General features: G+C 50.9%; 1 protein-coding gene across 1 annotated transcript in view; it reads right to left on the bottom strand.

Moving 5' to 3' along the window:
* Positions 1-12,424: 12,424 nt before the first annotated feature.
* The window catches only part of TNC (tenascin C), a 63,553-nt gene continuing 49,709 nt past the window's right edge, over positions 12,425-26,268 (bottom strand). Inside the window, exons 19-27 of the mRNA XM_066367328.1 lie at positions 25,125-25,244; positions 23,204-23,347; positions 22,309-22,439; positions 19,164-19,296; positions 17,347-17,498; positions 16,491-16,587; positions 15,461-15,622; positions 13,619-13,782; positions 12,425-13,130 (exon numbers count right to left, since the gene is read on the bottom strand). Of these exons, the coding sequence (XP_066223425.1) occupies positions 13,020-13,130; positions 13,619-13,782; positions 15,461-15,622; positions 16,491-16,587; positions 17,347-17,498; positions 19,164-19,296; positions 22,309-22,439; positions 23,204-23,347; positions 25,125-25,244 (1,214 nt within the window). The 3' untranslated portion in view covers positions 12,425-13,019. The remainder of the gene's footprint in view (positions 13,131-13,618; positions 13,783-15,460; positions 15,623-16,490; positions 16,588-17,346; positions 17,499-19,163; positions 19,297-22,308; positions 22,440-23,203; positions 23,348-25,124; positions 25,245-26,268) is intronic.

Raw genomic sequence — 26,268 nt, 5'->3', positions numbered from 1 at the left:
CCCCGTGACCCTCCTCTGGCGGTCTGGCCAGAGTGGCTTAAGACCTACAAGTCCATGAGTGTTGGGATCTGTTCAAATTAGACCTGCACCGGACTTGGACTGGGGTCATCACAGAAAAAGAGGGTCTAATTCCAGTGCCAGCCCAGGAAACGGGTGCCGAAGACGTGCCAAAGGTTTGGTTGGTTAGCAGGTGTTGGAGTGGAAGATACCAGAGTCGGGCACAGCAGGCAAGGTAAGGCACCAGCAGAAATCAACGGAGCGGCAAGAAGAGGGGACCTAGGAGGAGGAGACCAGAGGTAATCGTATGATTTCCGCAGACAGTGCTGGGTGGGCAGGAGGCTCTCTCAGGAATGGGCACAACGCACCTCCTGGTCCCGTCTTGGCATTTCAGGGCACTTCTCTGTATCCAGTTTCCATTCCCTCACCATGGCCATGCTGATGTCATTTAAGGTTGGGAGAGGCCTTGGCTGGTTGGCTCAGCAGTAGAGTGTTGGCCTGGCGTATGGAAGTCCTGGGTTCGATTCCTGGCCAGGGCACACAGGAGAAGGGCCCATCTGCTTCTCCACCTTTCCCCATCTCCTTTCTCTCTCTCTCTCTTCCTTTCCTGCAGCCAAGGCTCCATTGGAGCAAAGTTGGCCTGGGCACTGAGAACGGCTCCATGGCCTCCACCTCAGGAGCTAGAATGGCTCCAGTTGCAATGAAACAGTGCCCCAGATGGGCAGAGCGTCACTCCCTAGAGGGCATGCCAGGTGGATCCTGGTTGGGCGCACATGGGAGTCTGTCTCTCTGCCTCCCTGTTTCTCACTTCAGAAAAATAAAAAAAAATACAAAAGAAAAGAAAAGAAAAAGGTTGGGAGAAGTGGCTATTTTAGCACATAGATCAATAAAGATACATTTTTTTCTGGCTGCAACTCATTCCAAAAGTGACAGCAAAGGGATGTTAGGACCTGAAAGAGCCTCTGTTTGAGTCTTGGTCTGCAGGGGAAGCAGCCTGCAGGGGTCCCAGCAGTTCTGGGGAGACTGCCATGAAGAACAGAGCTGGGCAGTTCCGTCCAAGGACCCCCAGTTTCCAGGAGCCAGGTGAGAGCAGCTGCTTCTCCATCAGACCAGCTCGGCAGGACCAGCTTGCTGAGTGCACACAGCGTGAGCTACCTTGCAGGCTGTCGTCAGGAGTGGGGGGCTGCAGGTTTTCCCTTCGCGATAACCCCACAGTCCGTCTCACTTCTCCACCCTGAGGAAGGGCTTTAGGAGAGGCAGAGCTGGCGGAGAGGAGTATCCGCCTTGGAGTCAGAGAAAACGGTAGTGTGTGCGCCCCTCTGCCTTACGGAGCTCGTCTCCAGCAGCCCGGCTACAACAATAAACAGCCTCCTGGCTGCCATCGTTCCCAGCATCAGGCTCTGTAGTTCCTGACAGGGGAACTTTAATGGTGGGAGGAAAATCAGATGTGTTGCTTACCATCGTAATCAGTGTCTGGGCAGGGCGGGCTGGCTCCACTGTCATCATCTGCAGTGTCTGGATTATATTTACAGCTGTCTGTCTGTGTGGCTCCCATGCGACAGGGATTTAAATAAAGCATTTCATGTTAATCCTAATCGCATGAAATAAAGCACCTCCTTAATAATGTGCTTTGAAGTCACCCAGTCTTCCTATGCTTCAGTCCCTCCTCCGTTTAATGGACATAAGATATTACTTATGACATCACGTTTTGGTGAAGCTTAAATGAGTTTCTACACGGGAACCACTTATAACCATGCCCGGCGTCTATCTGGAGCTATTTTTTTACAAGGGCTTCATGTCGTTATCGGCATCATCACTCATTTAAAGATGGTGAACCAGAGGGAGGGAAGTCAGGTGTTGCTTTCAAACTAGGAGAGTCCTCACTGGGAATCTATGTGCGATGCTGTGTTTTTTGTGTTCTCTTCTCTTACCTTGCCGCAGAAGGGTTCGCAGTGGTTGATGGATTTAAACGCAAAGTAAAATCAGACCAGTAAGTTGAAAAAGAGAGCAGAGAGCAGTGGAAGGAACCAGAAGGATTAGATCACACCACAGACCTGAGCCGTGATGATTAGAGAAATGGGTGATGAATTGGTCCTTACGCTCCCTGCATTGAAGGCAGAGAGGGAACGTTCCGGTGACATATATTGCACTTCCGGATCACAGCACCAAGTACAGGTTCACTGGCTGCCATGGGTGCAGGGCGGGGCTCTGGACACCATAGGAATGCCACATGGGGCTCTTTGGGGGCACAAATCACTGGGAGTGCATTTTACTGTGTATGTATGTCCAGTTCTACTAATGAAAAGCTCTTAAACGTGTGGCTTCTGTGACTACATTAGAGGATATTGGGACTTTGCTCTTTGGGGCTAAAATGCCAAAGTAGAAATCACAGGATGAAGCACAAGAGACAAATACACGAGGGTTAGCTGCCTCTCGCAGTGCGCAGAGATATATATACCTCAGTTTCAGCTTTCCTTTCCTCCCCGTGCCCCAGACTCCTCCACGGAGCGAGGCTCACCGGAACGCAAGGCTCAGGAGCTCACCTGTCTGTGCTTCTTCCTAAATTAACCGAGAACGTCCATTTTTCCTGCCACCTTTGGGTCATCCAGGCAAATGTTCACTGATCCCCTTCTTTGTGTGAAGTACGGACACACGTGGTCGCATTTATTGCGATCATACGAGGTAGGTCTGAGCATTTCTGACTTACAGGTGAAACCGGCTGAAGGGCAGAGAAGTTATGGAAGGCGACCAAGGCGGTCCCGCTGGTCCTGAAGCAGAGCCGGAGCGCGAACCCATCGAGTGATGGACTCGGCCGCTGACTTAGCCCAGCGCCGCCTTCCTGGCCGGGCGCAGCCGTCGCAGGGTTGGCTAAGAAACGACTCCTGCCGACACACACAGTCTGTGCCGGGAGGCGATTTCCTGACTCCGGGTCTAGCGGTCTCGTTATAATTAACCTCAGACCGTAGCATTAAAACCTCTATTTCACGCGGTCCGTCAAGCTATTTAAATTTCATTTGAACCCTCGTGGGACTTAGATGAAGTAAGAGAAAGAATGGAGTCGGGACTGCTATTGGAGCTGAGTGATAACCGCTCATCTCCTTTGACACGAGAGAGACTCCTGCCACTTGACTTCCCAGGGGGAGGTTAGATGGTGAGAGCTGGTTCGCGGAGCCCAGGGAGGCCGTGGGAGTCTCCGGCAGGAAGTCCCGGCCTGGGCTACACATTTCCTTTTCTACAAGGAGCTCGCTTCGCTTCAGACCAATGGATGAAGCCTGTAGTTGTTCGGAGGTGTAGGGTTTCGCCACCTTGGCAGCGTGGCTCCTTCCCAGCCTGGCCCCTGGAGGAAGAGCTCTGTCTGGGCGGAGGGACAGTCGGCGCTTGCATTCCGTCCCCTGTCTCCTCCAGGGGCCACGTTCTTCTTAAGAAGAACGTCTGTGTTTCGTGGTGTCTTAACTTTTATCTACCATTTCCTTTCCTTTTGTTGCATCTGAGACTCAGGCTGGAGGCTGAAGAGCTGGAGCAGAAACATTTTGGACACCCCGTGGGAAATAACCAGCTGAACCAGAGGGGCAGAGAAAGTCCATGTTAAGGCCGCAAGGGCCATTACAACGCCACTCTGAATTGCTGGGAACTGGGGTCCCTCCAATATCGGGTGCTCACTGTTTCTAGGCAGCCTGCTTGTCCTTCGGATGGTTGTGGTCACTGGACATTCTTTTCTTACTTGAGTGCAATTTGTTCCCGGGTAGATTTCACCATTGAATCCCAGTTCTCTCTCTCACCCAATCTTCTCTCTCCCTTTCACGTCAGACCTTCAGAGATTATGTCCCTACTTATTATCTACTATCTAGAGAGGTGGTGTTTCTAGCCTTCTCACTGTCCTGATTATCTAAATATGTGCCATTCTCAGAGTGATAAATATATTAATGCCATCTATTAACTGACTGTAACTCATTTTTTTTCTTTTTTAAACTGGGCTTAGCTGTAACCTCAGAATCTTTTTTTTTTTTTTTTTTGTATTTTTTTGAAGCTGGAAACGGGGAGAGACAGTCAGACAGACTCCTGCATGCGCCCGACCGGGATCCACCCAGCACGCCCACCAGGGGCGAAGCTCTGCCCACCAGGGGGTGATGCTCTGCCCCTCCGGGGCATCGCTCTGCCGCAACCAGAGCCACTCTAGCGCCTGGGGCAGAGGCCAAGGAGCCATCCCCAGCGCCCGGGCCATCCTTGCTCCAATGGAGCCTTGGCTACGGGAGGGGAAGAGAGAGACAGAGAGGAAGGAGAGGGGGGTGGAGAAGCAAATGGGCACTTCTCCTGTGTGCCCTGGCCGGGAATTGAACCCGGGTCCCCTGGACGCCAGGCCGACGCTCTACCGCTGAGCCAACCGGCCAGGGCCACCTCAGAATCTTTCCCCAGAACTTGCAGGCAGTTATTATAAATTGCTTTATCCCCCCCCCTTCTTTTCCAAGTGAAAGGAGGGAAGATAGAAGGACAGACTCACATATGCATTCTGACTGGGATCCACTCAGCAACCCCAATTTGGGGCCGATGGTCTGTCCATCTGAGGCCATGCTTGCAATGGAACTAATTTTAGTGCCTGAGGTGGAGGTTCCATGGAGCCATCCTCAGCATCTGGGGCCAATGTGGTAGAACCACTTGAGCCATGGCTGCAGGAAGAGAGAGAGAGAGAGGGAGAGAGAGAGAGAGAGAGAGATGGTCAGTTTTCCTGTGTGCCCTGACTGGAAATCAAACCTGGGACTTACATGTGCTGGGCCAACGCTCTACCACTGAGTCAAATGGTCAGGGGCTAAATTGGTTTCTTAATAAAGGAATCCTAACTGTGCAGCTATTGTGTCCAAATGCTAGCTCCGCGGCTGCAGCCCTGGAAAAGCGGTGTGAACACATAGACCATCTGAATCTTTGTAGAATAGGCAGGCTGCTCTGGAGCTAGTCCCGTGCTGCGCTGATTTAGAAGCTCTGTGCTACCTTGGAGCTGGGCTTTTGGGTGGAGACGGATGCCTTTTCAAACCTGACTCAGAGGCTTACCTGAAGGGTGTCCCGGTGGAGTGTGGTCCTCTGATACAGAGAGAAGCCTAATGCCTCTGGAGGCAATCCAGCCTCATTTTGCATTGGGAGGCGGAGGCGCTCTTTGGAGAAGCCCTTGAACCCACAACTAGGTGAATCCAGCTTAGTCATGCTCCTACTGTATCTGCAAAATGCTCTCCGAATCTCTCTCTCTCTCATCATCTCAGTAGCCCTTTTTTAAAAACAAAGTTAGTGCCTGTAACTAAAAGGTCTGGGAGGTCAGCTGATTTCTCTCACTTCCCATCAATCCTTGATAAATGGCGGTTCTTGGTCTAGTGGGGTGGTAGGGCCTCTGTCCCAAATGAGGATGATGATCTCCGAGGCGCCACGTGTGTGGAAAGTCCCCGGAGAAGTGATTTTGGTTGGACGTATACCACATTCTGTCTTTCCAACGACGTGTTTATGGTGTTTTATTCCTCTAAATGTCCTGCTGATTTCTCCCTCCTTGACTGTAAGACAGTGTCAGCCCATGCCCTATCCTAGCAGAGGCTGCTTGCTGCCTGGGGCTCCTGAGAGAGAGCCATTCCTTTGATGTTTCTTTAAGTCACACTGTTAGGTTCTGGCCTGTTGTAACGTCCTGGATGAAGGGGAGCTGAATTGGAATCCACACTGACTGCGTGGCAGCTTTGGGAAAACCACATCCTCTCTGTGTTTGTTTCTGCTTAAAATGATGATCTGGGAACAGAGTCAACGCTCAACCAGTTACCGTATTGCCCCATGTATAAGATGCACCCTTTCCCCAAAAATTTGGGGTCTAAAAACTGGGTGCGTCTTATGCAATGATTGTAGCTTTTTAAAATTTGCATTCCTTGCTTTTTCGTGCTTGTTTTTGCACTCACAGTTGAAGAGAGTGATTCGTCATCAAGACACAGGTGAGGATAAGCTAATGGATGGGAGTTTTGACAGTGATGAGGAGTTGTAGGAATTTTATGATGCATAAAACTTGAGTTCAATAACTTTATGTAATACATTTTTCCCCCAAATTTTGAGCCTCAAACTTTAGGTATGTCTTATATATGGGGGTGTCTTATACACGGGGAAATACGGTATAATACAGGTGAGGCAAATAAGGACCACTGGCCTCTCCTCCTGGTCTTCCCTGCAGTCAGTTACCACAGCACGGCTGAGAAACCACGGAACAGGCCCTGTTCTGGGTGCTGCAGAGATGGCAGGGAGAAAACGCGTAGGAAGTTCCTGTTCTCACAGAGCCTGAGCTCTAGAAAACGTGCCCTTAAACAAGTAAACCAGTACCGCACCTGGTGGAGATACATACATGCCATGGAGAAAAATGGAGGCTAGTACTGGGCACAGGACCGTGTGCGTGCGTGCGTGCATGCGTGTGCACATGTGTGTTTATGTAGGGAAGTGAGGGAACGTCTCCTTGAGGATGTGACATTGGGAGGGTGCCGGAAGGAAGTGACAGGGAGCCACACATGTGTTGGGGGAAGAGCGTTCCTGGTGATGGGTCTGAAGAGCCCTTGACTTTGTCTTCAGTGCTGCCCACGCTGCTCAGGATAGTTGGAGGGCTAGCCATCTAAACCGGGCTTCCGAGGTGAAGTAAAAGTAGACTATATGTGTCCGTAAAGTCATGGTGCACTTTTGACCGGTCACAGGAAAGCAACAAAAGACGATAGAAATGTGAAATCTGCACCAAATAAAAGGAAAACCCTCCCAGTTTCTGTAGGATGATGTGGCAGCATGTGCGCCTGCACAGATGATGACGTAACACCGTGTATATAGCGGGCAGCCCACGGCCATGCCAGTCGAGATGTGGACGGTACAGAGGAAAGTTCAGTGTGTTCTGTGGCTCGCTAAATTCGAATCCGTGACCAAAGTGCAACGTGAATATTGGTGCGTTTATAACGAAGCGCCACCACATAGGAATAACATTACTCAGTGGGATAAGCAGTTGAAGGAAATCGGCAGTCTGGTGGAGAAACCCCGTTCTGGTAGGCCATCAGTCAGTGACAAGTCTGTAGAGGCTATACGGGATAGCTACCTAAGGAGCCCTAAAAAATCTGTGCATGAGCCCACATCGAACTGCACTGAATAGGTATGAAACTGGGAGAGTTTTCCTTTTATTTGGTGCAGATTTCACATTTCTATCGTCTTTTGTTCCTTTCCTGTGACCGGTCAAAAGTGCACCATGGCTTTACGGACACACTGTGTTAAGGGCAACAGGAACCCGCCCCCATCTCTAGGTGTGCCTCACTCTGCGCTGGACAGTTGAGCCATTGGAAAGGAGACTAGAAGTCTCTTCTCTCAGCGGCCGGGACAAGCCACAGGAACAAGCACGGGATAGCAGGAAAGTGTGAGCTTGGCCTTCACAACCAACAGGAAGGGAGTAGAAAGCAAAAGTGAATCAGTGGTGGGACATGAATACAATGGCGCCCGTTAAACATGGCAGAGAAGGGTGGTTGATGGTCCTTGCCAGGAGTTCCCTGCAGAATCTGAGTGTCCCAGTCCCCACATCCCCTCCCCCCACCCCAGTGTAGATTTGCAAGAGGTGACAAACCAGAGGGTTTGCATGCAGTTTTTGACAGGAGGTTTTCTGCAACAGCGGGGGAGACAAGAAGAGAGGAAGTGGCCTGGCATGTCCTGGGCAGAGTGTGAGCCCCTTATGGAGAGAGGGATGAAAGAGGAGGTGAAAGTGTTTTTTCAAAAGTGCCTGTGAGTTGGGGTGCCCAGTAGGCATCCCACATCCACATCAACACTTTCGTAAGGAGCGCGCCTTTAACAGCCCTCCTAAAGCCGGGGGAGACTGCCATCTGCTGGACACCTTCAGTATTGTACCCAGATGCTCCGCTTTGCATGAAGGTCTTTCAACTTTAGAAAGACACACCTGTGTTGGCCTTTTCTCCCGGCCTGGCATTTCTTCTGTTCTTTTAAATGGTCACGGATTCTCTTCAGGGTAGGTCCTCTTCTCCATTCTCCGTTTAAGGATACTCAGGAAAGTTAAGCGAGGGGACCAAGCTCATTTGGCAATTGGAAAACTTGGGATTCAAGCTCAGGTCAGACTACAAGAGGATTACTTTGCAGAAGTTGCTAGGATCACACCTGTTTTGCAAACTGTCGAGTGTTCTCTGTGTACTGAGTGAGAGAAGGGATGGCGGGATAAGCGTGCAGACAGTGCTCCTCAAGGCTCTGTGGCCGACGGGCTCACAGACCGAGGTTTTGGTCCGAGCTCTGACACCTCAAAGCCCAGTGAACTTGGAAGTCATTTTACTGCTCTGAGATACATTTCTTAACCTATAACTACAAATATACTGTGCCACTGTGGCAGCTACTTAGTTTCACTGTGTGTTTGTTTCCTATAATATATTTAAATCAATTTTCCATTCTTGGGATTGCAGCGATTGTCAAGGATAGATCCTTTTTCTGCTTCCTTTCTGCTGCTTCCTTTCTGCATTTTTAACTCATTCTGGAGGCTCAGGGAGGGAGGAGGGTGAGGGGAGTGCGCCCTCTGCTGGCCACTGATAAACCACACCTGCTCACATCCCCGCAGGGTACACACAGGAGGATCCCAGCACCCGCTGAGAACAGGGGACGCAGGTAGGAGGGGTGGGTGGGGGTGGGGTAGGTTGCCTTTCTAGTGCTCTAGGGTGAGCTGTCTAAAGAGCAACGCTGATTATGTCACTTCTGCCCTAAATACCCTCAGCAGTTCGCAGCTGCCCTCAGAGGATACGAAGACTTCAAGGCAAGACCTGCAACGAACCTCCCATCCCCCCACAGCCTCATCTTGACATCACCGCTGTCCTCATTCTAACCTCAGCAACCACACGGGATCCTCCCCTGAGTCCCCGTCCCACCTCACCCAGCTTCCGAGGAGTGAGGCCCCAGTGCTCCCGGGCCCTGCAGCCCTCCCCATTCCTGGATCCTTGACCTTGGCTCTCCACTTTCCTGAAGAGGCAGATCTAACTGCAGTGACCCCCACGTCTAGGAAAGAGGCCCTGTAGGAGCTCCCGGCAGCTCAGGGGTGGAGGCGTGGCTGTGGAGAAGCTCTCTGGGACCCCCAAGTCCTGTGGTTCTTACCTTCCGAACCTCTCTTGGAATCACATGCTCCGTCTCCAGGACAAACTCCACCACCTTCAGCCGGATTCCTGCATGGCCTCCCCATCGGCCTCTCCCATCTGGCTCCTCCTAGCCCAAACCCAATCTGCCACAAAGAGAGGGTTGTAGAAAAGCACATGATCATAATACTCTCCTTCTTAAAAGTCCTTAGTAGCTTCCCACTGACTTAAGGAAAAGATCAAAATCCTTATTTGGAACAACAGCAACGGCAGGACCGGGCAGTGCTGATCCTCCTGGACCCCTGGCTTGCTTTCTGCACAGCCTGGCAGCCTCCAGGCCCACAGAGACACTGTCCTCCGCCTCTCTGGCCTCCTGCCCTGGGGAACTCCTACTGACCGGGTCCATCACAACTCAAGTGTCTTCCTCAGGGCAGCCTCCCGGTCAGCCCCAGATAGACCTTCGTATGGTGTCTCGCACCTGCTCCCATAACACACCCCTGCTCTCCATTTGCCCACGGGCTTGCCTGCTGCTGAGGCTGCCGCCGGCCTGTCCCTGGTATGGAGGCCGCGCGGGGATGGGGACGTGGTTATTTTGTTCCCTTTGTGCTAGGCGTCGTGGGGGTGCTCATTCCTGATCCTGACATGGGGAGGGAGATAAGAACCCCAGGAGGAGAGAGCCAGCCAGCCAGCACAGCCCACTGGGGGCTCTGGGCACTCTGGGGCTGGCACAGCATGGTGCTGAGGACAGCGGCCGAGCGGGGGAGAAGCTGGGCTGCTCGCAGTCCCGGGGGACGGGCTGTGTGGGAGAGACGGGGATGGCAAGGCGGCCTCGCCGGCTCCTTGCTTTGCTTTCCTGCTCAAGGTGAAATAAAAGTCCCGCTGCGGGTATCTGCTGGGCAACGCCTAATTTATATGCCCGCGGCCTGGCTGCCGTGGGGAGGAGGAAAGAGTATTTTTCTTTATGGTTCCTGTGGAAATGCTTCAAAACCAGAAAGGGGTTTAGACGTTGGAAGACATTAAGTGACCAATGTCCTCAACGGGAAGAGGGACGTCCGGAGGCATTGTGAGGTAAGGCAGGTGGCAGCTCTGTGAGTGGCACTGAGTGTGAGGGACCCACAGGCTTCGCTGTGTCCTGGGAAGAGTTTAAGTAAGGGAGGGGATATATTTCCAAGGTGTGCATTGTGGTGGCGGTAGAGGGGTATGTGGAGAAGGACCCGGCTCCCCAGGTCTAGCAGCCGCTGAGGTCAGAGACCGCCCTGGGCCTAAAGGGACAAGTGCAGGAGCAGCCATCTGAAGCCTGAGAGACTGAGTCGGGACGGCCAGGTGACAGGCCCTGGGTCTCTGTTCTGAGGGGAACTGTCAGCCCACCACCATGCTGCAGAACTGGAGCTAGAAGATAAGTACCCCACTCCCCTGCCCTCACACCAGGCATGGAAGTCCGCTGATGTAATTCACACAGGTGGCCTCGCAGGATACAGAGCAGGGAGAAGGGAGGGCGAGCTGATGGGGAGGGCTGAAGGGAAAGACCAGACACCCCAGAAACGAATCCTCAGTGCAGAGCGACTGAGTGCTTCCTGAGGAGTGGACGTGGGCTTGACCTTTGAGGGTGGAGTGGAATTTCAGGAGACCTTTCAAGATGGCGGAGGTTGCTTGCACAACGCCACGGAGTCAGCAACTGGACTGAAATGCGTTTGAGAAATGGTGACCTCGCACTATTTGACCGGAGTGTTTCAATCAGAGCTTGGCGTGTGTAGACAGTTTGAAACCCGCTCTGAAGCACTGAATGTCACAGCCTTGGGCTCTTCTGGAGCCTTCCCAAGGCCATGATCAAAGCCTCCTGTTTGATGCAACTTCTTCACCGAATTAGCATTTGATTCTTATGTGACTTTTGGGGAAACACCATACCAGCATAGCTATAGCTGTCTTTCTTGGTGGGAGAGGCTGGGACCAGAGCTCGGAGACCTCCAAGGCAGCAGCCGGCCAGGGGTTAACCCTTCCACTAAGGTCTGATTGTTGCAGGGCATCAGTTTGTTTGGGTTTATGGAGCAAGGCGGGTGTTGCTATGGCTGAGTTGTAGGCAGCAAGTCTTATGATCTGGAACAGCAAATTGTGTATATAACATGACAGCGCTTATTAAAGCATGATAAACTCAGCAGCAGAGGGTCTGGCCAGAGTCATAAATTCCTCTGATCCCCACTTCGGAGCCATCAGATTCCATTTGAATGAGGCCAATCAGCCCCAACATTTTCATTAAATAAGTCAATTTGCTGAAAGTTCTTAAGGGAACGAACCGGGAAATGCTTTTCCCAAACTCCCAACACCCTCGTTTTAAAAGAGCAATGAATAGTGGGTGGTTCTGACTCACATTCATGGAGTACAAACAGACCTGCTGCCTGGGCAGGGAGCTGCCCCCTTTACCAGGGGCTGAGGCTGGGGACACTGGGCTCTCCTTCTCAGGGGGCTTGGAGTAGGGGAGAAGGAGATATTCCTAGCAGACATTCTTTTCATTTCTAAGACTTGGGGATCACAGGGTCCTGGTGAAGGATCCAGGTGGCCTCCCTCATTCTGCAATCTGTACGTTGTCAATGTAGCACAGGTTTACCTGGGGAGGGAGAGATTTTCTTCAGGAGACTGGGGGAGAGCAGGGACATTGGGACCAGAGCGCCAGAGTTCAAATCCTAGTTCTATTATTAACTGGGTAAGTAGCCACAGACAAGCCATTGCACTTCTAGGAACCACAATCCGTCATCTGCAGAATAATAGCGCTATTAGCACTTAATATACGCTGGGCACCATGCTAAGGGCCTCCTCTGCATGAGATATCATTTATTATACACCGAAATGCTTTGGAAGAAAGAAGTGTGAGCATCCCCACTTCACTGATGAGGAGACTGAGGCACGGAGAGATTAGAGAACAGGGGAAGGGTCGAGCCAAGATTTGAGCTCAGGCAGCTCTGCCTCTGGGAATTTTAACTCTTGCATGATGACAATTCTCACCTCATCTGGGTCATAATACTGTTAGGAGGTAACCTTAGACCATGGGTGTAAAATGACCTCTTAAGCCGTAAACTATTAGCCTTGGAAATATTGAGCAAGAAGTTGAATCTTAAGTTGTAAGCTTCTTCTGACTTTGTTCGATTTTGTCCAAAAAAGTGTTTGCCCCCCTCTGGCCTCTGTCTCCCGTTCCTTCTTTGCCCCCCACCTCCCACTTGACCACACCCCTCCTCACCTTCCTTTCCACCTTTCCCCCTTTGTTCAAATGCATCATCTTTGGTGGCATTCAAGTTCGACAAGGAAAGGCAAAACAGCACCCCAAGTTCAAAGTACTTGTGCTTTTATTAAAAAAAAATACAATCAGGTACTGTCCACGTTTTGAAAAGGAAGATCTTTTTAAAAATCCTTAGTTCTCATCGCCATCATTATTATATTAATAATATTAATTATGTCCTTGAAGTTGGAACAGGATCGCTTTTCTGGGTTGTGTTGTATGAAACGCACACAAACGGGGACGGCTCCCATTGACACACACCGGATCATTGCGAACACAAAGGGTGCTAATTAATTATACAGCGTTGTGTAAAATACAGCTGGTTCTATAACAAACTACCACTGTACAGCCTACCCCTCTCCCATTCCCAGAGTCCCCCACGAGAAGGAAAACAGTTGCGACACTGTCTCTGGAAGTGTTTTTGCTGATTCGTACAACAAAGCAGAAACCTGACGGAGACCGGTCTTTGGTGCGAAGGAAGGACTCGCAGAGCGGGGAGGCCAGTGCTCCCCGGCCGTCGGCCCCGATGCTACATGGTCAATGTGAGCTCCGGCCCAAGTGCCCAGGTGTGGCTTGACGGTTGGATGGGTTGTGCTGATACTTTGGTAAAATTCTTTTCTTCCTCCGGGCCTTATGCCTCTCTCACCCAGTTGTCCCCGAACTTACGCCCGTTTGCGCCTGCCTTCGAGATTTCGGAAGCTGCTGGGTCTCACCTTCATCTCAGCAAACTGGATTGAATATTCGTGGCCCTTCCAGTGGAACCAGTTAACACCCTGTGGGAGAGAGAAGACCGCCAGATTGGTTTCCATTAGGCAAGGCTTTCGTTGACCACTGCTATTTCGTTGCCGGAGCGCACTGTTTTGACGTGACTAGTTGGTAGTTCACGGCTGTCTCTTGCCTATCTGCCTGCTGATCTGCACAGTGAAAAGTGTCAGAGGGGCCAGTAGAATCTGATTCAATTGTTTGACTTTAGTCACAAGCCAGAATTCCCGAGAATTAGATGCTTTCACCTCGCTTCACTTGGGTGGCCTCTCTCCTTTTGGGGTTCAGAGAAAGGTTTTGTCTGAGGAAAGCTTTGGAATCTATTTGACCAGCAGTTTCCCTTGGGATCTGCAAGAGCTAAAGTGCTGTTTCTATGATTTTTTGTGACCTGCAGTCGTCACTGGGAAAAAAACATGTCATCTCTCTGAGGTCCCTCCCTCCTAGTCTCACCCCCAACAGGCTTCCCAAGCCCAGTCCTGGGCCCTCAGGGTCCGCTCACCTGACTGTGGTTATTGTCCCCATATCTGCCCATCAGGTTGACACGGTGACAGTTCTTGTACCAGAAGGCCCCCTTGTAGGACAGGGCACAGTTGGTGATGGCCGAGTCCGTGTCCTTGTCGAAGGTGGAGAAGGACCTGCCATTGTGGTAGGCCATGGAGTCACCTGGGAGAGAGAAGGGATATATGTGAGATATCCCAGCTGGAGTGTCCTGTGTGCTATGAAGGGCAGAACTGGGGTGACAATGGAGAGGTCCTGGGGTGGGCTGGCCTTGAACACTGGACCCAGATTGAGGATCACACACAGGACTGGTGGGAAATGAATGTCACCCAAGGACGTATTTCTGGTAGAAGCAGCATAATGTGGTAGAAAGTGGGCTGCAGGTGGCTTTGGGGGGTTTAGCTTCAAGTCCCATCTCTTTTACTCCCTGGCCGTGACCTTGCAAAAGTCAAGCCTCTTGCTGAACTAACCCATTGATTCTAATGACCTCCGAGTGCTGTTGGGATCACATATGAAGGTGTATGCTTAAAAGGTAGAGTGTTGAGCAAATAGTTAGAATTGTTGTTATTTTTATGATTTTTTTGTATTCCCTTTCCATAAAGGAGCTCACTGAGTAATGTGAGAAATCTACGTTTAAGAATGCTTTCCTCCAAATACAAATATTTAGAGCCATCCTTAGAATCAAACCCTTCAGCTGTTAGATGCCACCAAATCTTCTGTGTCATAGAGGTCTTTTTTTCAAAGTGTTTTTGGGACTAGAGTTCCCTGATTCTTAGGCAAGAAGCCCCTTGATAGACAGTGACTTTTGGGACTCTAGTTTGTAACCTGACACTTTGAATTTTAGGAACATTTAAGTACCCTTTCTTTCTGTGGACCTCACTCCCCACCCGGCTAATGCCGTGCGTGAAAATATCAGGATGTCACGGAGTTCTACCCTGACACTTTGGAGCCCGTTGTCAGATGGGTCAGATGCCTTTTTTAAGCTGCCAGGAGCGTGCACACGGCAGGGAGACGTCCTGTCAGGGTTGTCTTCGTGAGGGGACATCACGGCTCGTCTCTGTTCGAGCCCAGAGAGCGGGAGCAGGCGCACTCCTTCCTGCTGCCCAGTCAGTCTTTGGTTGCCATGGAACTCTATCCTCCTTGCCTGAAGCCATCTCAGCCAAAGAAGTATTTATTGCCAGGTAATGAAGTGTCAGAGTTTTTTGGGGAGGATGAAAGAACAACAACAATTTTTGCCTCTGGGTCTCTCTCTTCTCTAAAGAGCTCCGTCTCTCTTTTGACTGAACCTGGCTTTTGGTAAAGCTTTCTCTGGAGACTTGTTTTTTTCCATTACAGATGTGTTCTGTCAGGGCTCAGGGAGGCAGGAAATACACTCAGCATCTCTCCCTTCTGCTTGATACTCACAACTGAGAGCCACCAAAGTGGGCACGGGTGGCATGGAGTGGTCACACTCTCAGACCTGATCCCCCAAGAACACCTCCTGCAGCCTGAGGGGGTCCCATGTACTTATTAAATTAAATTGAGAAGCAGGGCATTACATGAGTATTAAGGCCCCGAGAGACTGGCTACCCATCTGAAACCAATATCTAAAAATGGATACGTTGACGTATTTTTAAGTGATGGCAGCTACAGATCGGTCCTGACTGTCCTGCTTCCCAACCTACTCTGTGTCGGTGACCAAAATCTCTGCCCAGGTCTGTTCCGTATTGGCACCTGTAGGGACTCGGATATCTGTTGAACCAATAACTGGATGGATTGGTGAAGGAAGGGCTGGTGAGCGGAGGAACCAGCTGCAAACACCAGAAGGCTCCGTGGTCCGCGGGCCCCGCACGGCCGCCCGTACCTGCTGTCCCGCTGTAGCCCTCCACCTTCAGCTTGTAGCGCGTCTTGGCGTCCCCCACGCTGAACCTGTCGTAGACGGCGTAGGCTGTCTTCCCGTGGTCCTGCAGGTCCACCCGGAGCTCGTACTGCCCCTGGGACGTGATTTTGTTCAGGTTGTCCAGCCCTGTGGATGACAGGCAGGGGCTGATGCGGAAGCACAAGTGGCGGAGGCTGTCACTGCTGCTCCACCGTGTCAGAGCATCGGATGGCGCATGCTAAGGAGGGTCGTGCACACGGACCCGGGCTTGCGGCTTGGTCTGCCCCTTGCGGGTGTCGCACCAGGCAACACAGAAGGTGTTAATGAGCCTCAGACAAAATCGGGTTGACAGCTTTGTCCCGCCAACCTCCCAGGGTATTTTGAAGATCAAAGGAGACAAAGAAGAGATGGCCTCTTTTAAACTCTAATGTTCCTTACAAGTGAAAGGCAGTGGGTGATGGCCAGACAAACATTGCCCCACCAGGCTCCTGTGTACAGCACAGCCCTGTGCAGGCAGGCTGTCGGAAAGTGTGCATCGTGTGGATGGACGGATGGATGGATGATAGCATTGCAGTGTTGGCCTGGGAGATTTCAAATTACAGCTCAAATGCGTAGAGGACTGGCTACATTCCTCTCTGATGCTCTGGTTTCTCGTGTGCAAGCTGGGAATTTTGCACCTTGCCGGGGTGCTTAGAGGTTAGGGCTATAACAAACCTGCCTCAGCACCGGGAGCCCAAGGCAGAAGCAGTTAATGGTATCAGAGAAAACGAATCTGTAAATGGTTCAGTGAATGACTTAAGGCTGGGCTCACTGGCTGTTGGCTCTCCCTTGACCAGACTTTTATTTTTAACGACCCAGAGAATGTAAAGTATTTTCCAATGGGAAGCTGACATTCTGTGTCTACTACCAGAGCTGTTTCCTCCTCATCCGTTTCTCTCCCATAGGTCCCTATGGGGAGGGACAAGTGGCAGAAGTGGACACTGGGCACACACACACACATGCAGGGCTGCGTTACCAAGCCAGAATTCTTCTCTGTGGTCCCCAAACCCAGCGGCGTAGGCTTTCCAGTTTCGATAGAAATCCTCACGTCCATTTTTGCGTCTTAGGAACACCTATGAACAGAACCAGTGAATCTGGGTCTACTTAAGCGAATGGAAGGAAAGAGAAGGCATCTTTCTGAGAGGAGTAACATCAGACTGTGGGAAAAGCACCAGTCCCAGGCTCTGTCCATCACTAATTTGCCAGGTAACTCTGGGCAGGTCACAGTCACCTCCCTTCTCTGAGCCTGAAGAACAGGGACTAAGCACATCAGCCAGCTCGGAGCGACAATGATGTGTCAACGTGGGCTCATCGACTGTAACAAGTGCGCCGTCCTGGGGCAGGACGTTGACGGTGGGAGAGGCTGGGCGCTTGGGAACGAGAGTCCATGGGCACTCACCGTACCCTACGCTCAGTTTTGTGGCACACCTAAAACTGCTCTAAAAATAAAGTTTATTAATTAGAAAATACTGCCTAGATCATATGGTAGAAGATGAAATAATCCATATGAAACTCTTAGCACAGTGCCTAATAGATAGCAAATGCTAATCTACAGAGTGGGTTTATGACCACTCTCATTTTTTATGCATTTCAAACTAAGGATCAGATGAGATAAATTATGAGAAAGATTATTTTCTTCTTCTTCTTTTTTTCAACCCCAGCTTCGATTCTTTTGTTTAGGAGATAATTCCCGAATGTGTCCATGTAATGGACACTATCTTGCAATACCTTGTGCACCTTGTGGTCAGAGTGCAGAGAGAGGACCTCCCGCCACCTGCCTCCATGCGCCCGCTACCCCCATCCCCAGTGCCTGAGGTTTTGGTGATACTCACGATCCATCCACCCCCGTCAGAAGTCATGTCACAGAAGACTTCCAGAGCCTGGGCCTTGTCGCCATTTAGATAAATGGTGTAGAGGCCAGAGGTTGTGTCTCCGTTCAGCATTGCCTGGGAGCAGTCCCTGGGGAATGGGTACAGGAGTCCAACTGCGGGATAAGGAGGCAGAGAGACTGTCAGAGCAGGAAGACTGGGGTGGGGAATGGGTACAGGAGTCCAACTGCGGGATAAGGAGACAGAGAGACTGTCAGAGCAGGAAGACTGGGGCAGAAGCTTGCATGTTTCAACCCTGCAGTGTATTGACTAGATGACGATCGTCTCTGAGACTCTGTTCCCTCATAGGCCAGATGGGGACAAAACCTCTTTTATGGGGATGCAACAAGGCTTGGAGGTGATGGATAAAAGGGACACATCCATCTCAGTTCCTTTTACTGATGGAAGCCCTCAACAATGTCAGTGGGAGGAGGACCAGCCCGCTGTGATGGGCACGGGCGAGGTTGGCCTTGATCTGCCCGGAGCAGCCAGGCAGTGCCTGATGAACACCCAGGTACTACTGGCCAGGATGGCTAGGTGCCTAGCACCCTGTGGGTGGCTCACTGTGGATCAGGGTGCTCTATTAGGCTGGAAGCATCTCAGTGTCATCAGACAATTCAGAAGCCAAAGACAAGGGTTCCAGTCCTGAGCTTGCCACTTCCTGGCCTTGCGATGCTGGAGAACACATTTAACTACCCTGAGCCTGAGAATCTTAGACGGGGGAAAGCAAGAATGCCGGGGAACTTCCGAGTGCAATCGTGCGATGCAAAGCACTACAAACATGAAAGAGACAGACCACCTTGTGTCTGTGCTTAGCAGTCGGCATGGAGTACTGGTGGCCATAGCAGTTCTTGTTTTCTGATCTGCCTCCTCACTCCCCTTTACCTGCACCCGAGGTGGCATCATTGGCTGTTTTCTGATCGGTTTCATAGCCCCCATCTGAGATCATTAGTGCAACCCCTAGTTTTGTGTTCCCAGCACCTGGCGTAGGTTCTGGCAAAGAGGCCTGTTTGCCTGTGCACCTCCCTCGGCAGGTGTGCTGAGGGACGGGAGGGAAGTGTGCAGGGAAGGAAGGAGAGGCTCGGGATGTGTATCTCTTGGTCACCTGTGGAACACCTGCATGTCTACCATCTGCAGAAGATGCCAATGGCAGGGTGCAGGGTGGTTCCCTGGTCCTGGAGTGTGTGAGCCCGGATCTGACTCTAATTCATGGTGTAGCCTTGAGCCGATCATTGAGTCTCTCTGGGAGCCTCTGTTTTCCCACCAAAAACTGGGTACGGTATTCCTGGCCCACCACACCAGGTTGATGGGATGACTGTGTGTGATTTTGAATATGGACAGGCTTTGTGAATGCTGACATGCTGAAGGAGAGAGGAACCCTAAGCTTAAATGGGCCCTGAGAATGGACCACATAATGGGCTAGGAGTTCAATACAATATGATGCAATGCAATGCAATACAATAAAATGACCCTCACAAAGTTCTTGTGAAGAAGGGATAGTTATTAGTCCCATTGCATAGATGAAAAAACTGAGGCTTGTAGAATGGCAGTGATGTTCCTTAGTCACAGAAAGCAAGTGGAGATGAGGACTGAGTCTAGATGTTCTCACTACTGACCTTCCTTCCCTTTCACCATAAGCCCTGTTCTCTCTTGTACCCACATTCCTAGGCCTTCAGATAGGGAATTGATCCTTTTCAGAGATTTGACGGAAAAATTTCATGTAACAGTCAGAGGAGGAGGGTTGGCTCAGCCTCACAAGGTTGGACCCCTGAGCTCCTTACTTGTGGTAAAGATAGTCTGGATCAACTTGCTTCTCAGGGGCCCGTTCAATGCCTGGATCTTCGCTGTGTAGTGAGTAGACGGGCTCAGCTCTGCCAGGCTGTAGGAGGTGGTGTCTGGACCCACAATAACTTCCTAAGGGAAGAAGAAAGAGTATAATAGCTTTTAGCCACATACCTCCTTAGGATGCAGATGATGCATTCATTCATCCACCCATCCATTTATTTATTTATTTTTCACTTATTACTTTATTCAATGAGAATCTACTGAGTCTCACTCTATGCTAGGCTCTATGCTCACTCCTGAGATGTCAGAGAGGGGGAGAATGCAGCATGAGCAAAGGTCCTGGGGCCAGAAGAGGTAGAACTAATTAAAATAATATGAAAAAGCAGTGACCTACCTCAGCCATACATGGGTTTTGGTGAAGGGGTGATGGAAGAGGTGGGCAAAGACCAGATGACAAAGGGCCTTAACTGCCACACTATGAAATTTTGAGTTTGTCATAATAAGAAATGAAGATTCCTGAAAGGTTTTGAATAGGTGAATGGCAGTAATGAGTCAGTGTGCAAGCCCCTGGAAGGTTCTCTTCCATTCTCACAGCCAGGCAGGTGACGTGATCCTGAGTTTTTCGATGGGGGTAGAGTTTCAGAGAGGCTAAGAGACTGACTCCCACTCCATAATTTATTGGTGGCAGACGGTGGTCTTACACCTGGCCTCCCAATATTCTGTCTGGGACTCTTTCTTCCTATACTAGGCAGATTTTTTTCTTTTTTGTGTGAAACACATAAGCTGGGGTTGGACGTGCAGGAAAGTAAACTAGGGCGAGTGCTCATTTGACACCAGTGACCCAGTGACCTTTGTGTGGCCCCAGGTCTGGTCCTTGGCAGAGGATCAGGTACAAAGCTGGGGTTATTGAATTACTCAGGGATACAATTACCTATCAGCTCTCTAGATTGCCATGCAAAGTCCTTTTCTAGGCAATTAGGGTAGATTGAGATGAGACTCATGACTTCAGGGAAACACTGAACGCTAGAACGCCTGACCAGGAAGGGACCGTAGAGATTGGTGGGTCCAAGACTCTCATTTTATAGGTGTGAATACCGCCACCCAGAGACAGTCATGGACTTGCCTCTGTTCACACAGGGAGTTAATTCATTGTTTTTTTTGTTTGTTTTTTGTATTTTTCCAAAGCTGGAAACGGGGAGGCAGTCAGAAAGACTCCTGCATGCACCCAACCAGGATCCACCCGGCATGCCCACCAGGGGGCAATGCTCTGCCCATCGGGGGTGTCACTCTACTGCAATCAGAGCCATTCTAGTGCCTGAGGCAGAGGCCACAGAGCCATCCTCAGCGCCTGGGCAAACTTTGCTCCAATGGAGCCTTGGCTGCGGGAGGGGAAGAGAGAGACAGAGAGGAAGGAGAGGGGGAGGGGTGGAGAAGCAGATGGGTGCTTCTCCTGTGTGCCCCGGCCGGGAATCGAACCCGGGACCCCTGCATGCCAGGCCGATGCTCTACCACTGAGCCAACCAGCCAGGGCCTAATTCATTGTTATAGCAACCCCAAGAGAGGCCACGAGAGTCTGTAGAAATGTGTGTCCACTCCTGATCAAGAGTGGCAGACTAGACTCGCTGGTGTATCTCTACCTGCTTCTGATGCCCATGAAAACGAGGGTAAAGGGATAGAGAGCGTCAACCCACACAGGGAGGGAGATGGCGGAGGAGAGAGCCGCAGGCATGCGGTGGATGGAAATCGTGATGGATGGAAAGTGTGCGGTGCAGTGACAGCTGAGGGACAGAGGGAGAGAGCTGGGGGCTGAGGGAGTGGACAGAGCCAGCCGGAGGCTCGATAATGAGTGCCCCAGAGCCCAGCCAGTGCGGCAACGGAATGTATACACAGCGAAGATGCCTTTGAAGGTCAGTGTGGGGCGTGGCTGAATGAAGGTTTGTTTAAGAGCTCTGTATGAGAAACAGATTCCCAGCTCAAACCGTCCACATGACTGTCCTTCCCGGTCCAGATGGAAGGCTGAGGTTTATTTTCTGGAAAGGCTGAAGCAGAGAAGGGACTCTGGAATCAACTGCACCAGGGCCAGCTGTAGGGGAGGCCAAGGCATCAGACTACAAATAGGAGGTTTGTGCCCTGTGGGAACCCACGCTCTTCCTCCAGCTGGGCTCCCGGCAGCCTGGTTGGAGGATCCTCTGGGGGACTGAGTAGCTCAGGAGAAAAAACCTACAGTACTGATACTTGGGGTCCCCCATAAAAATGGCTACGGTGAGCCCCGGAGTTGACAAGCCCTGCCTGTGCAATTGCAACTGAATTCCCAACAGCTGTCTCATTCTTGGTTCCCATTCTTGGTTCCCAGTGCAAAAGGACCAATAGATATTGGATAGAATTCTCCAGCATAAAAGATGGAGATCTAAACCCAACCAACAGCAATGAAACAGAAGAAAGAACTTGGAAGAAACACTGTGCAGTTTGTAGAATAAACAACAATATGTATCCATAGACAGAGAGAAGATGGCGCACGCCCCACAAATGCTATGCTAGAGACAGGCACATGTGCAGAGAATAAGGGAAAGACCCTGGAAAGAGAAAGTACAATGACTAAAATTAAAATTCAATAACAAGTTGAGAAGATTACATTCGGAAAAATCTCACTCGGGTGAAGGTCTAAAGTTATTTCAAATTAAAAAGTAAAAGAAAAAAAAACGTCTGCGGAAATAGAAAATAAATCATATGAACCATTTCCGCAAACAGTATTAACAGAACGTGGCGATCTATATTTCAACACATTCTGGAGCGATGCCCGCTGGCAGATAACATATGTATAGATGACAAGCACGCAGGAAGAGCCTTGGGCCTTGGCTCAACAGAACATTAAAGGACCAGGAATCCAGCTCCTAAAATGCCCTCAAGTCTTGCGAGCAGCGTTCCTGGAGTCGGGTAAAAAGGAGGGAGGCTGGAGCACATGATTCAGAAGGTCTGGCATGGCATCCACTCCCTGTGAATTTCACTTTATTTTATTTTATTTTTCGGTTTCCCAGTTTCCCTGGGGTAGAGAAACACACCCAGATCATTCTTCCCTACTTTGAAGACAACGTAAAAAGGTTTCAACGAGTGGTGGGGAGTTGTTTATATGCTTCAAAATACCTTGATGGTACCATCCACGGATTCATACACCAGTAGGTAGCCGGTGACAGATGCCCGGGGGGCTCGCCAGGTGAGGAGGGCAGTTTCCGACTGAACTTCAGTGGCAGTTAAGTCTCTAGGCGAATCCAGGTCTGGAGGAGACAGGCACGCAGTAGCGGATAGGTCAGCAAGTGTAGACTAAAGTCCTGGCGGGGTCTCGGGAGGTCTAGGTCCCAGTTCTTTCCTGACCATTGCCCTATGTGGCCTTGGATGGAACCTTCCCCATCTGTCAATGCGGAGGTTGAGCTGTAGAATCTCCAAAGACAGACACTCTCTGAGGTTATCCCATCCCAGGGGCCATGCTTTCCTGAGCCCAACATGGCCTTGATTGGCCGTGGCTGCACTGGGGGAGAAGGACACAGCTGCGAATATATTTACCGACGTCCCTTGTTCCTAAACAAGAGGACAGATGGATGCTGATATCGGTGCTCACCCCCGCTGAGAGGACGCTTCCTCCACTTCCCTGCCGGCTACATTTTGTAAAAAGATCTCAATGTGTAAAAACCCAATGGGGCATCTAGAAAAACCTGCCTGAAAAAAAACCTTTCTCTTGAAATATTTGCCTGCCTAGAACATGGACCATTAAATACTAGATTTAGGGCCAGTGGGGACTAGCTTTCCACTTAAAAACTTTTCTTTTAAAATTGTTTTCTAGTCCGTGGGGAGAACATTGGTCATTTCCGTGCAAAAGCAAACGGGGTGTTTCTTCAGGTCCTGACTGAGTGGGCACTGGGGGATTTCACTCATGCTGACATCATCAGGTTGCAGGGTCTGACTTGGGAAGGATGTGGGAGAGGGTGACTGTTTCAGATGGGGGCTGTGGGTGGGCAGCTCTCAGCTCTCGGTGGCTCTGTACCTGTTGTGAACTTGGTACTGATGGTCGAGCTCTTCTGGGGCCCTTTCTCTGCAAAGATCCTCAGCACGTATTCCGTGGCAGGCTCGAGGTTGGTCAGCACATACTCCACTGTGTTCCCGGACACTGTTCGTGTGATTTCTGGCACTAAATGTAAGATACACACACCGAGGCTGTCACCTCTCCCCGTCTGCGCCGTCCTCAGACTTGGCCAATGATGCACACACCCCTTTCTGACACAGACCCTCCCAGGGACCCTGCAGAAAAGCAGGTGGGGTTTTTGGAATGATTCTCAGCCCCTTTCTCGCTCTTGAACATTCACCTCAGATACAAAAGATTTATCATCTGGAGACTGAATGTTTCCAGGCACCAAACCAGAAGAAAGGGGAACCGGGGGTCAGGAGGACTTCCAGATGGTGCAGGCTGCAACGGCTTTGCAGCCGAGGCACCGGAACCAGCTGGACAGGAGGTGACAGGTGACATCTTCAAGCCTCGGGCTACTCACATTTAATTTGCCCCATGGATTATTGTCCCTCTCCTTTTTTACTTACTTATATGTCCAATTATTAGGCTGGGGGGGCACACACACCAGAGCCTGGTTGCCGCCTCTGAGACCCATTGGGTCAGTGTTAATAATGGGAACTGAACATTGGTGACCAGCCATCCTGGCTTGTCAGGGACTGAGGAGTCTACCAGGGTGTGAGACTTTTAGTGCTAAAAGTGGGAAAGTTCTGGGCAAATTGGGACGAGTCGGTGACCCTACCACATCACCTATGAGCCACCCCCCACTCCCCAGGGCCCCCACCTCCCTAGTCTGAGACCTTTCCTAGGCATCCAAAATTTCCATGATTCCCATGAACTTCAGAAGCTCTGATATATTTTAGGCGAGACAACACCATCTTCTCAGACTTGGAAGTCTGTGCATAGAGAATATTTACGAACTGTAGAATAAAAAGAATGAATGCCAACACCTCTCCTCCTCCCCAACCCCTCCGCCAGGCTCTGCCCTCACAAGGAACCCTCTTAGGGGGTTGCCGGGTCTGAGTTAGAATGTTCACGAGGCCCCAGACACAGATTATGATGGCTTTCCCGTATTGCCACAAAAGTAAAACAATACTGAACCGTCAAACATAAAACTTGCATGTTGCTCTGAGATGAAAATAGTAACATTGTCTTTTCTGGAGTAGCTCATTACAAAAGCATGGCTCCTTCAGTGGAAGGGAATCACTCCTCCCCTCTCTTATTTGTATTTGAGTTTAATGTTTTGGTGGCTGTTGTTTGCTGGTGCCCCAAACAAGCATTTAATTTGCCAACTGAGTGAATTAGCAAAGATGCCTGCAAAGATGAGGAACAGTAACTTCTGATTTCTCAGTCAGATTTGCTACAACTGGCCTCCTCCGTGGCCTTTGAGAAGCCCAGGCTCCTCAGTGTCACCTGAAGCAGCCTATTTAAAATCTGAGGTCCCGGACTCCTTCTCTGTAGGAGAGGAGAGCTACTGGCTCCAGAGGGCGGCCCGTGCCGACGGGTGGCGGCCCTGTCGCAGGAGAGGAGGAACAGGCTGGGGAAGCATGGACGTGGGGGGGGGGCGGGGTTCCCTTTCATTTTTCTCTAATGGCCAGCTGGGCTCCCTGGACATCACCACCATCTGGAAGCTCTTTCACTTGACAACAAGCACAGGAATATGAGCAGGGCCTCCTGGCTACCCCTGACCAGGTTCCTTCACACCACACCACAGCCTGCTCCAGCTCCAGCCCCCGTTCTAAGGTGGCGATATCAAGGGGCACACAACATGGAGGGCCTCTCCAGCCTCCCCATGCGTCTCTGTCATCCTGCCCCCGATGTGGCCGATGAGAAGGAGAACGGGCAATGTCGACAGCAGAACAGACACGCCTCAGAACGGGGAAGGCCTTGCACACAACCTCACCTCTCTCCCCTGTGTAGGAGATGACATAGCTGTCCACGGGGGCGATGGCCGGCTGCCACATGGCCAAGGCTTCTGAGTCGGTGATGTTGGCTGTCACCAGGCCAGACGGGCTGTCCAGAGCTGCAAAGAAGGATGGTAACGTGTTAGAGATACAGGAGATCATGGGGTAGGGCCTCAGACCACAGCAGCTCTGCTGTCTGCACTGCTCCTGGACTCCCGGTTGGGGGCAGAGCCTCAGCTGCGTGGAATGTTTCAAGTCCTGCCCTGGAGCCAGATGACTTGGGTTTGAGTCGTGACTTCTTCCTTTGCTGGTCAGTTTACCTTGAGTCTCTATTTCCCCTTCTGTAAAATGGGAATAGTAATTCTGTCTGGCTGTCTCTTCAGTGTTAAATTCCTATTTGCTACATGATGTCACAGGCCAAAAGGTGCTATCTAATGTGGAAAGGGATGAGCATGTGACAAGGGTTATTATTATAGTTCGTATCCCTTCTCCAAGGGGAACAACTTCCAAAAACAGAGGAAACTTTTGGTGTGAAGGCTGCCGGAGGCTTTTCTAGGCTTTGAGTGATAGCTCTGGTTGGGCGGCTTGTTGATGATATGGACCCGGGCTCTGGAGGCCGGGGGTCCGGGTTCTATCTCAGCTTCCCTGTCTAGGGTCTATGTGGCCTGTGTCATTTCCCTTCTCCAAACCTCACTTTCTTCAGTTGTCACAGGGTGGCTGCTGTGGGAAAGGCTGGATGATGTGTGTGACGGGTGCTGGAACAGCGCCCAGTGATTGCGGGTGTTATCGACAGACTATTAAATCCTATCTGGAGTCATAGAAATGCTTTCTGAAGGACTTGTTCTGAGAAAGGATGGATAGTCACAGGGCCCTGGCTACCCAACGGCTCTTTCTTAGAAACCATGCTCAACACGACTCTTTCCCCCTTGAGTTCCCATTTACTACTCAGTGATTCCGGGCCAGCAGCCCCGGGTGGACGGAGGGCAGCTGTCATCAGCTCGTTTGGCAGAAGAGGTGCCTGAGCCCTAAGAGATGCAATGGCTGGCCTGGCCGTCAGGAGTGGCAGAGTAATTCCGGGAGGCCCATGTCACCCGCTCCAGGTCCCCTCCCTGCTCCATCGGGTCCGTACAGAGGACCCTTTAA

Source organism: Saccopteryx leptura, chromosome 2, assembly GCF_036850995.1.
Source record: "Saccopteryx leptura isolate mSacLep1 chromosome 2, mSacLep1_pri_phased_curated, whole genome shotgun sequence".
NCBI classification, from domain to species: Eukaryota; Metazoa; Chordata; class Mammalia; order Chiroptera; family Emballonuridae; genus Saccopteryx; species Saccopteryx leptura.
Note: the sequence above shows the minus strand (reverse complement) of the source record. Positions and strands in the feature narration are given on the sequence as shown.